General features: G+C 43.9%; 1 protein-coding gene across 2 annotated transcripts in view; it reads left to right on the top strand.

The window, feature by feature from the left end:
- LOC307252416 (uncharacterized protein) overlaps positions 1-12,500 on the top strand; it is a 41,970-nt gene that overhangs the window by 7,026 nt on the left and 22,444 nt on the right. For both annotated transcript variants that reach the window (XM_080030081.1, XM_080030080.1), the window contains exons 2-5: positions 1,830-1,906; positions 2,738-2,798; positions 3,269-3,385; positions 7,580-8,450. In XM_080030081.1, coding sequence (XP_079886207.1) covers positions 2,790-2,798; positions 3,269-3,385; positions 7,580-8,450 — 997 coding nt within the window. In that variant the 5' untranslated portion in view covers positions 1,830-1,906; positions 2,738-2,789. The remainder of the gene's footprint in view (positions 1-1,829; positions 1,907-2,737; positions 2,799-3,268; positions 3,386-7,579; positions 8,451-12,500) is intronic.

Genomic DNA, 12,500 nt, shown 5'->3' on the forward strand with positions numbered 1-12,500 from the left:
TGAGACACACATTATCACCGTCGACACAAACAGACACACACACACACACACACACACACACACACACACACACACACACACACACACACACACACACACACACACACACACATAGACAGACACACACAAACACACAGACAGACAGACACACACACAGACACAGACACGCACACACGCACACACACACACACACACACACACACACACACACACACACACACTATTAAGTTGGCCCACATTCACATCCCTGCCGCTGGAAACATTCACTGAAGCATGTACGATGTCTGTCTGTGGAAATCAGAAATACTATTCAGAGACAGACATACACAATGTTGACAGTGACTAGAATGTATAATAACAACCAGGTGTATTCCAGTTTAAACCTGTTTAGCAAAAGGAAGAACTCACAGTAAACTCTGAATGGTGATGGCGTCTCTCTGTCTTTGTTCATTCATAACAATGGCAGACAGTCACTAGACGAGCTAATGCTAACGCTCCAGTTAGCCGGAGGATTGCTAACGTTGAGCCTTCATGGATATCAGCTTCCTCCTCTTCTCTCTTTTTACTTTTTTTTTTTTTTTTTGGCAGTTTCAAGCTTTATTGGACAGTACAGAGTTGAAATGGAGACACAGAGAGAGAGAGGGGGGATGACCTGCAGTAAAGGTCCACGGGTTTGACTTGAACCCACGACCACTGCAACGAAGGCCTGAGCCAATATGGTACACGCTCTATCCACTACACCACCCTACACTACACTGCCCCACTCTTCTGATTTTTTTTTGATGGTTCTAGCTATAAACACTGAGATGATTTTTTGCCTCTGAGGAACATTTGGAGTCAGTTATCCTGGAGAATGCTTGTTTGTCAAAATCAGTGAATAATCATCAGTGTTAATACACAGCCTAGGCTCTGTAAACGGACATGCTGCTAGCTACGGTGGGCCCCTTCGTTTACATACCCATTATTAACATACCAGTTTCCAGAGCATAGGTTGAGTTTTAACACCAGATTTTCTTTCCATCGCACACACACACACACACACACACACACACACACACACACACACACACACACACACACACACACACACACACACACACACACACAGTACTAACAGTTAGTGGATCATGAGGAGATATTCACTGATTTTGACAACAAGCGTTCTCCAGAATCACTGACTCCACCTTTTAAGCTCACTCACTGTTTCTACCGTTTCCTTTTCGTGGAGGTTGTGTCATTTATTTTTCTACACGAATCACAACATTAAAAAGTCATTCTTTAGAGAAGCAACACATGGGCCTGATATGCTAAATGCCAGTGGCCAATAATGTTCCACATATTGGTCTGATAATGCTACATGAAGGCTTTGTATCCAGCGTATTACAGCTCCCGGCGCGTCTGCTATTTTTCAAAACGCTTGATCGTCGGCAGGCCTTTTCTCAGGAAATGATTTGTCCTACATTCCAGACAGCAGCAGTTTTAGCTAATTTTTTTTTTATATTTCATGAAAAGACATATTAATAGAAGAACAAAAAATAGCTAGAAAATGTTAGAAAACAATAAACGCCATTGGCTGAAAAATTGCTGGTATTTCATTTGCGGTGCATGTGCCCACCATCTCTACCAGTGTGTCCTTGAGTAGAGACACTTAACTCCAAACTGCTCCAGGGCCGCTGCTGTACTATGGCTGACCCTGTGTGCTCTGACTCCCTCTGGAGGGTGGTCACTTGAGAGGGGAGATGCAGAAAAGATGAATTTCAATGTGTCTCGTCGTGTAAATTGACGAATAAAGAAAACTAAAGCAACCCTCCTGTGACTGTGTGTTTCAGGCTGGGAGGCTGAGAGCTGCTGGGCCCCGACATGTGACAAGCTCCACCCCTCTGCCCTCTCAACTCCAAACCTTCAGGTAAATACCATCCTCCTCTCTCTCTCCGTCTCTCTTTCGCTCTCTCTCTATCTCTCTCTCTCCCTCCCTCCCTCCCTCTCTCTCTCTCTTTCTCTCTCTCTCTGTTTCTCTCTCCCTGTCTCTCTCTCCCTCTGTCTCTCTTTCTCTCTCTCTCTCTCGCCCTCGCTCTCGCTCTCACTCTCGCTCTCTCTCCCTCTGTCTCTCTTTCTCTCTCTCTCCGTCCCTCTCTCTCTCTCTCTTCTTCCTCTTATTCTCTCCCTCTTTTTATCGTCTTTCTCATACAGTCTATTTGCCCTTTCATCTGATCATTTTCATTTTGTTCATAGAATCGTGATAGTTTTTAATTTTGTTAAAAAAAAAAAATCCTTTTCACTATTACCATGGTGATGACAAAAATTAAGAAACCACTCCAAATAATCTTTGTCTCTGGTTTTACTATTTATAGCTGTGTAGCTATGTGTTGGGGTAAAATTATTATGTTTTGTTTGATTTCATGCTGACAAGATTTCTAAAAAAGAAATGCCAAAAATGTTTTCAACCGGAACATTTCCATTAATTAATGTAGAGATGGAAATTTAAGATTTTTTTTTAAATGGTCTTGATTATTTCCAGAGCTGAATGTGTGTTTGATTAGTATGTGCTTTTGTGTCCTCTTGTCAAAGCACTTTTTAACCCATTGTTTTTAAAGGTGCTATACAAATAAAGCTATTATTAGTATTATTATATTATTATTATTATCCATTTTTCCTTTTCCCCTTGTCTCCTTGTTGATCCATGGTTCAGATCTGAACCTGCTTGTGTTTTGTTTTGTGTTTTTTTTCTTCTCTTCAGAAATCTCTTGATCTGACGTTGTGAGCGCGACCTGCCTCCTCCTGCCTCGGGCATGCCTCAGGTACAGCATCAACCAAAGCAGCTGGAGGATACATTCAAAATAATGCAGTCATCGTCAGCTGAACGATCCTCTAATGGTCTCACTTTGTGTGTGTGTGTGTGTGTGTGTGTGTGTGCGTGTGCGTGTGCGTGCGTGCGTGTCTCACTGTCTGTCTGTGTATGCTTGTGTCTGTATATGTGTGTCTGTCTGTCCGTCTGTCTGTCTGTCTGTCTGTCTGTCTGTCCGTCTGTCTGTCCGTCTGTCTGTCTGTCTGTCTGTCTGTCTGTCTGTCTGTCTGTCCGTCTGTCTGTCCGTCTGTCTGTCTGTCTGTCTGTCTGTCTGTCTGTCTGTCCGTCTGTCTGTCTGTCTGTCTGTCCGTCTTTCTTTCTGTCTGTCCGTCTGTCTGTCTGTCTGTCTGTCTGTCTTTCTCTCTGTCTGTCCATGTGTCTGTCCGTGTGTATGCTTGTCTGTCTGTATTTCCTCACTCTCAGCCGGGCATGAATGGGATGGAGCCTGCGTTTGGCGAGGCGTACGTGGGGCACAGGGGTCTGCTGAGCCCCTACCCTCTGGCCATGTCGCCACAAGGGGGCAGGACCGAGTACGACCAGGTGAGAACACGCAAAACACAGTATACACACCCTGCGTTCCAATACCCATGCTATCTACAATTTAGTATGGTAGAAAAAAAGATTTAGGACGTCAATTGGAGTATGCCAAAATAACCTAGATGCCCCAGTAACTCAAATAGCATTTTGGAGGATTTGTCTTTATTCTTGACATTTCTCGACATAATGAAAAAAAAAACTTCCTTATCTGATTGTTTTTCTCTCCTCTGGCCCTAAAACTCTTCTGAACTTTAGTATGTAGTGTAGTAAAAAGAAAAAGTATGTGATTTGGAACGCAGAGATAGAGTCACATGGCTCAAGGGCTTTAAAGGGGCTACGAGGAACTTTTATATATTTCTGAAAACTCTGTCTCATTTTTCCTCTAATGATCATAAATGACATGTAACAGCAAACGAGACCATCAGTGCAAAGAATGCTATTTTTATATAGTTTTTCTTAATGCCTTTGTCATGGGTACGCTCACCCAGGAACAACAGCTGGCGTAATAAAAACACTACCGCTTTTGTCCAAAGGGGGTGCAAGAATTAACACCCACGTCCCTCACACCATACGTCCAAATGAGTTGAAATGTCACACACAAGTCCAGCTCAATGTGCTTTACAAAAAAAGCCTCTTGGTAAATAGAAGTTTGCCGTGACGGATTTTTTCTAATTTAAATAAACCGAATCCATCCTAATCTTATCTATACCAATCATCACCAAATGTTGTTCACAGCCTTAGAGGACTGACTGACATACACATGTCTATAAAAACTGAGAAAGATCGGTCAAGAAACATGGCCGCCATACACCAAAACGTCATCGCAAGTTCCAGGGCTTAGCTGCTAATCTTGCGATTGTTCTTTTTTGTTCAAGCTTTATTAGATAGTACAGAGTTGAAATGGGGAAACAGAGAGAGAGAGAGAGAGGGGGGGGGGGGGGGGGGGGGGGGGATGACATGCAGTAAAGTTCGACTGGTCGGATTTCAACCGGCGACCACTGCAACGAAGGCTGGAGCCAATATGATACACGCTCTATCCACTACGCCACCGGAGCGCCCGATTGTGATAACTCTTTGACCAGCTTCCCAATGATCACAATACTTTGTACTTGTCTTCAGAAAGTGTGTGGCCATAGTTGTACCAAAGCAAACTCCATTGATCCAATATATTAAAATATAAATCCACCAAAATGCCACTCACTTCTCAAAGTCCTTGCTCAACCAAATTCAAATTCTCGCTCACACCATGACATTACGATCATTTGTAAAGGTCTTGTGTGTCCTTTGATCCCAACAAAACAAGACCTGGAAAGCCTTTGAAAATGAAAAATGGATGTTCGCCTCGGAGCCCCTTCCCTGGATAATCTCTCCTTGGTCTTAATAGCCTAGTTACGTCCGGGGGAGGGTTGGGGGGTAATTTTGGCCATATTCGCTGAAGTCATTTTGACTTGTTGTGGTGAGGAAAGGCACAGGTGTTAGTAATCACGTTAACAATGGCTCCATTCTGTTCAGCCAGGTTCCTGAGCCCAAAGCAACTCAATGGAACTGGTTTATTTTCACCTGTGTGTGCGTCTCCCGCTGTGTGTGACAGGTCCAAAAAGACCACATTTTTTTCAGAGCACATACAAAAACGAAGCCAAAAACTTTGTCACTGAAAGACCTCCATTTTATATAATGATTAATGCAAATGCGATGGATGTAATGTCGAATTTGTAGGACAGGATATTTTTGTAAATGCATCTTTTTCTGTGCGGTTTGTTTTTTTATTCACACGCAAGCAACACAAGCAGACACTAAAACTTGTTTTGAGTGTTTTGAAAGCTCCGGCCAAGGTTGAGATTTAAAAAACTAATTTAATATGAAACGGGGAAAAAAAATTGCTTTCGTGAAAAGGTGGACTATATTTAACTAAACTGCTCTCGCTGTCATATGTTTTTTAATCTTGGGACTGTCAATCTTATTCATTATTGTTCCCTTTAATTAGGCCTACCCATGGAAGTGAATTTTTTTATTCATTTTTCATTTCATAGTGTCATACTGTACGCCTATGTGATGTGTGTACAATTTGGCTTTATAGATCGACTTTGGGGGCGACTGTGGCTCAGTTGGTGGAGCGGGTTGGCCGATGAATCAAAGGGTTGGAGGTTCGATCCCCACCCTGCCACCTGTGTCATAGTTGTTGTGTCCTTGGGCAAGACACTTAACCCACCTTGCCTTGTGTGAATGTCGATAGTGAGCCTGCTATCGGTGTATGAATGTGTGTGTGAATGGTAACGTGGGAAAGGAAAACAAAGGTTAAAAAAAAAAAAGAAAGAAAAAAGATCGATAGCCTACAAAGAAAATGGAGATGATTAACTCACTGATTGATCAAGTAAAAAAAATAATAATATCAAGCCTTCCTCTGCTAAAGAACACACTATTTTCGTAGTGTATCCTCATATCAGACAACAATCTCCGTTCTATTTACCAGTGACTAAAATACCCATACCCGTCGCTATGGGCGGGCCATAGGGGGCCGGGCCCGCCCCCAGAAATGCTTGTGCCCCCCCACTTGGGGCACAGATCTCTCAAAAAAAAATACTTTCATTTTTATTTTATACTATCATAGTAGCTAATTTTGTGTTGATAAATACTAATGTTGCATTCTTTATCATCAAAACATTTAAAATATAAATAAACTGGTGTGATTTTGTTTGATTGATGGGAGTCTATCTACACTGCAACAGCCTATCACGGCCTTACTGAAAAGAAAGTAAGGCTACGTAACTACGTCAATGTAGCCGCTCAACAGTTACCGCGCATTTTTGAGAGTGAAGCTGGATGAGTTTTCGCCGGCTTACTATTTCATTTCTAGTTCATCATATAATCAATATTCGGTAATGGTTGAAAAGCCCACCAACAGTCTCCTCTGCCAAATCGGATCGTCAAACTGTTGTCACTTTTCGAGCCGCACAACAGACTACTACAAGCCGAAATTATGGACTTGTTCAGCGCGGTGACACTTCTGATTGCGTGAAGCCACAGTTTTGCACTGTGGGAACTCTGCGCTCCTCCAGCCACGGCCATCGAGGGCGAGGCTGTGCCGGAGACCGGCCGAGAAGACGCACAATTTACAAGAACCTCCGCGGATTTGCAGTTGAGGAAACAGTTGGTCCGTCACAAAGTGACATAGACGAAAAGACTGAGTTCAAGAGTATTTTACAGTGTTATTGATGCTGTGCAAGGAGAGATGGATGCGCGTTTTGGAGAGCGCAGTAGCGAGCTCATTGGCGCACTGGCTGCTTTGAACCCGGAGGCCGAAAGATATGTTGATGAGGAGGTTGAGCTCGGAGAAATGCCGCCTCCCGCTGTACTGATAGAAGGGACTGGAGAGAGCACAGCCCTGCCTCCACTCAAAGTAGGCTACCGTGTGTGTGTGTGTGTGTGTGTGTGTGTGTGTGTGTGTGTGTGTGTGTGTGTGTGTGTGTGTGTGTGTGTGTGTGTGTGTGTGTGTGTGTGTGTGTGTGTGTGTGTGTGTGTGTGTGTGTGTAATGGCAATGCATATCCCTCTGTTGACTGCTTTAAAATGCAATGTTTGAGATATGCGTCTGGTGTTAAGCTATATCTAATATGTTGAATAGTCAAGTGTTTTATGGATATTCATAACATTGCTTCTATGTAATGTATTGCTTTACATTATGAGGACTGATGTTATAGGCTAGGCTACCGCTGTTGGTTAGTTTAACGTGATGATTACGTGCTGCGCGAATAGAGTATAGGACTATTATAAATATACGTACTGTAGGCTAATAATAATTGTGCCCCCCTATGCATTTCATATGCCCCCCTTAAGACTGAGGTCTGGCGACGGGTCTGAAAATACCACCATGGAGCGATTTAGTTTAATCCCCATGGCCTGTATGTGTCCCCCTTTCCCATTGTTGATCAAGTAAAACAATATCAAGCCTTCCTGTGCTGAAGATCACATGTGTTTTTATAGGCTAGTTTATCCTCATATAGCCTACAACAAGCTCCTTGAAATTTCCCAGTGACTGAAATAAATTATGAAACTTTAATGACCATGGTGTGTGTCCCTTTCCTTTTATATGTTATTTTGTAGCCTATTGAATTTTGTACAGCACTTTTGGTCCACTTGTGTTGTTTTTAAATGTGCTATAGAAATAAACTTGACTTTGACTTTCCCCCTTTTTTTTTTAGAGCGTGCTGCTAATGTTGGGCTCGCCGGCGTCGCCACGTAAGCGGCCTTTCGAGTTGCTTAGCGACCTGGTTGACGACGGCGGGACGTTTGGCGAGGACCTTCACCCGGAGCGCTGGGACGTGTCTGCGCTGGACGAGATGGCCCGCTACACCAGGCTGGGCCAGGGAGAGCTGCTATTGGCCGCCTGCTCCGAGGAGGCCGTTCTGATTGGTCGGTGGGGGAGTAGGAACCCGGAAGAGGTGGAAAAACAACAACAACAACAAAACGTGGAAGCCGGGGAGAAAGACGCAGAAGACGAGAGGAAACGGAGGATACAAATACAAGAACAACAACAACCGTCGTTTTCCGCCGTCGTCAAGGAAGTCCATGACAACGCTAACGGCGAAAGAGGGGAGTTAATACGAACAGATAAGGAGTTATGTGTCGCGGGGAGAGCTATCGCGTTAGGACAAGATGGTGGGGGTGGGACGTCCCGGGAGCGGACGGTGGAGGTGTATCAAGTGGCGGAAGCAGAGGAACGGGAGGAGGAGGAGGGGATAAGGGGGGCGTCGGGTTTGAATCTGGAGCTCTGCAGCGAGGAGCATAACTACTCTCTGACCCAAGGAGAAGAGCTGGGGTCCGGGCATAACACAACCACAACCACTGCAACCACCGCCGCCGCTGCAGCTGCTCACAAAGCCCAGACAGAGGAGGGGAAAGACGGGGAGACGCAGCAGGATGTGAGGGGTGGAGGTGGAGGTGGAGAGGAGAGCCAGGAAGAGACTGAGGCAGAGCTGGAGGAGGAAGAGGAAGATGAGGATGATGATGAGGAGGGAGCGGAGGAGACGGCAGCCGAGGCCGAACTCTCAAGCTCCTCGGAAACTGAATGTGGTGAGTCAAAGAATCTTTATTTGTAGGCTATGCTCAGTGGCTATATATTACACACACACACACACACACACACACACACACACACACACACACACACACACACACACACACACACACACACACACACACACACACACACTCACACACACACACACACTCACTCACTCACTCACTCACTCACTCACTCACTCACTCACTCACTCACTCACTCACTCACTCACTCACTCACTCACTCACTCACTCACTCACTCACTCACTCACACACACACACACTCTACAGTTACAACGTGCTTTACAGAGCAGATAAGAAGAGAGAGAGAGATATTTGCATAAACGGCATGAAATGAATCAAAACAAAGTTGGAAAGTTGAAAGGCCTTCTGATTGAAAGTGAGTTTTTATTTTAGATTTAAAAGTCGCAGTTTGCTGATCTAATTTTCTATCTAAAACTCTTTGTCCCGTTGCTATGATGTCACGACAGTTACGTAGCTCCCTTTAACTGGGCCGCGGCTGTGGTGAAGTGTGTATGGCGGTCGTCCACTGGGGTTACAGGGTCGGTGGTTCGATCCCCCGTCTCCCCGCCACATGTCCAACAAGTGTCCCTGGGCAAAGAGACACTGAACCCCAAATTGCTCCCGATAGTTAGCTTGCACCCTGCGTGGTAGCTGCTGCTGCTATCGGTGTATGAATGTGTGTGGGAATGGGTGAATGTGTACAAAACAATGTAAAGCGCTTTGGGTCTGTGAAAAACCAGGGAAAAGCGCTATATATAAGTGGAGTTTACCATTTTTCTATCACCATCCATCACATACTCTGGCGACCAAATAAGTCTACTGTATGCAGTGGAAACACAAGCCAGATCTGGCAAGGCAAGGCAAGTGTATTTATAGCACAATTCAGACACAAGGCCATTCAAAGTGCTTTACAGGGGCATGAAATACATCAAGATTAAAATACATCAAGCATAGAATAGACATTAGAAAAGCCAATGAATAGAAATAGAACGTTTAAATAAAATAAACATTACAGGTTAAAATGGAAACAGAAAAGTCTTCAGATTTGATTAAAAAGAGCTGAGAGTTGCAGCAGACCTCAAGTTCTCCGGAAGTTTGTTCCAGATATGTAGAGCATAACAACTGAAAGCTGCTTCTCCTCGTTTAGTCCTAACTCTGGGGACTGTAAGTAGACCTGTCCCAGACGACCTAAGGGCTCTGGACGGTTCATAACGTATCAGCAGGTCAGAAATAAGGTAACCGTTCAGAAATCAAACCGAACTATACCAAACCGAGCTGCAGTGAAAACACAAGGCCTATCTACCTCATGGTGTCTTCTGTCCACGCACACGGAAACCATTTGAATCTGCCCCGGGTCCAGATGACTCGTTGGCTGAGCACAGGCACATTGAACAGCCAAAGTTGCGGGTGTAATTCCTGGACTGCATACTGATTCAGTGGCTACAGTTTTTTTTTCTTATTATTATGTTATGAAATGGCTGTTAGGGTTTGGAGTCCCTTCATGTATTTAAATACCATCTGTCTTGGTTGGGGGGGGGGACTTGTAATCGCACATGTTAAATAGAGTATGAAAGTTGATACAGAAATATTGTTCAACAACCGTTTCAGTAGATCCAGGAGTTTTACGGCGTTTCAAAGGCAACGCAAACATTTTGGCTACAGACAGTATGGCAGAGTTTCCATAATGACTGATCTCTCTTTCACAGACATTATACATACACAGTAGAAGTTAACACCTTCATCTGATACATTTGCAACTACTATTTTCTGCATGTAAACATAAAAACTATGCATAGTATACACCATTAACACCTCATGCACACACCACTTTTACCTTGTGTACACACACACACACACACACACACACACACACACACACACACACACACACTACGTTTTTCCGCACATACACTACCATGCCACATTAAAAGCTTGTGATTAATAAGTGGTGTATTTGCAAGCTTTTTGCTTTTTATGTGTATGTGCGAGAAAACGAATGTGTGTGTGTGTGTGTGTGTGTGTGTGTGTGTGTGTGTCTGTGTCTGTGTGTCTGTGTGCGTGCGTGCGTGTGTGTGCGAGCATTCTTGATACATGGCCCTAAACACCACCTCATCATCCAAACAGACGTCTTCCTTTACAGTTAGCTAATTGTTACACAAGAGCGATTGTCGTGGTGCGGCTGTAGCGTTGACCTTCCTACTCACTTCACGTTCACAGGTTGTCAGGAAGCGGCCGGCGACCAACAACACACTTCATTCATATGTTTTGATTGAAAGGCAAAACTGTGTTTATCGCTCCTGAACAAACACAGCGGCTATATATCTGAACTTCCTGTCATGCCCAGAGAGACCGCTTTGTTTTATCAGCCAACATATACGTGTCTCACATGACAAATATTTAACACACGCACAGACACGCAGACACACACACACACACACACACACATAGAGAGACACACACACACACACACACGCAGACACACATGCACGCTCGCTCGCTTCCTTACTCACTCACTCATATACACACATACGCTCAATCACTCACAATACGCCTATACGTGTCTCACATGACAAACATTTAACACACACACGCACACACACACAAACTCACTCACTCACTCACTCACTCACTCACTCACTCACTCACTCACTCACTCACTCACTCACTCACTCACTCACTCACTCACTCACTCACTCACTCACTCACTCACTCACTCACCCACTCACTCACTCACTCACTCACTCACTCACTCACTCACCCACTCACTGTACGCCTATACGTGTCTCACATGACAAACATTTAACACAAACACACACACACACACGCACACACACACTCACACGCACACAAACACACACACACACACTCACACTCTCTCACACTCACACTCTCTCACACACACACACACACACACACACACACACACACACACACACACACACACACACACACACGCACACGCACACGCGCACACACACACACACACACACTACATGGACGTACTTATCAGTGACTAATCATCTCAGTCACAGTCACAGTGACAAACAGTTCAAGCTTTTTCATTGAAAGTCTTATCTCCTGTTTACTGACCACAGCGTCCACTATTTGCATCGTGTTGATTTGAATGTAAGGAAGACGAGCGCACACATGACAGTAGGTCCCATTGATGAATGTGTGTGTAGGTGGCCTTCTCCGAGTATAGTCCTGACTATTTACAGACCAAATACCGATATCTAAATTGGATGATAAAACTAATTCAATATATCCTTTAAACCAATTTAAACATACTATCTTGAATCTACCAAACTCTAACTGTAACTGGTTTAATTAGGCCGTATTGTACTTACCAATTTAATTCTATTTATAGTCACTCTGCACCTCTGTCTAAAATGTTTCTCTTTAGTAAGTAAGTAAGTAAGTAAGTAAGTAAGTAAGTAAGTAAGTAAGTAAGTAAGTAAGTAAGTAAGTAAGTAAGTAAGTAAAGTTCATTTATATAGCGCCTCTCGCAGACCAGGGTCACAAAGCGCTTCACATTAAAAAACACAATAAAATACAATAAAACGACACATACACAGAGTCTGTTACAAAGAAGAGTTTCCAGCTTATTGTGTATGTTGTGTTTGGATTGTTGTTTTTGTTTCCCGACATTTGTTTCTCAACGTCATTGTAAATGAGGCTCACCCCCCTTAATGATATCTCGAGTGTAAATAAAGGTTAAATTAAATAAAAATAATAAATAATTCAACATCTAGAATTGGGTTTGCCAGTGTGGACGAGTCATTGGCATAATCACAATGTTTTTTTAAAAAATTGTGCCCTTGAGCCAGGGAAAAAATATCTCCCTCAAGGTTGAACATCCCTTTAGATTTGTTATTGAATTCCATAATATGCTTAGAAGTGTTAGATTTATGGGGCGCTCTCCGGTGGTGTAGTGGATAGAGTGCGTACCACATTGGCTCAGGCCTTCGTTGCAGTGGTCGCGGGTTCGAATCTGACCCGTGGACCTTTACTGCAGGTCAACCCCCCTCTTTCTCTCT

Source organism: Ammodytes marinus, assembly GCF_949987685.1.
Source record: "Ammodytes marinus genome assembly, chromosome: 6".
In the NCBI taxonomy this organism is placed as follows: Eukaryota; Metazoa; Chordata; class Actinopteri; order Uranoscopiformes; family Ammodytidae; genus Ammodytes; species Ammodytes marinus.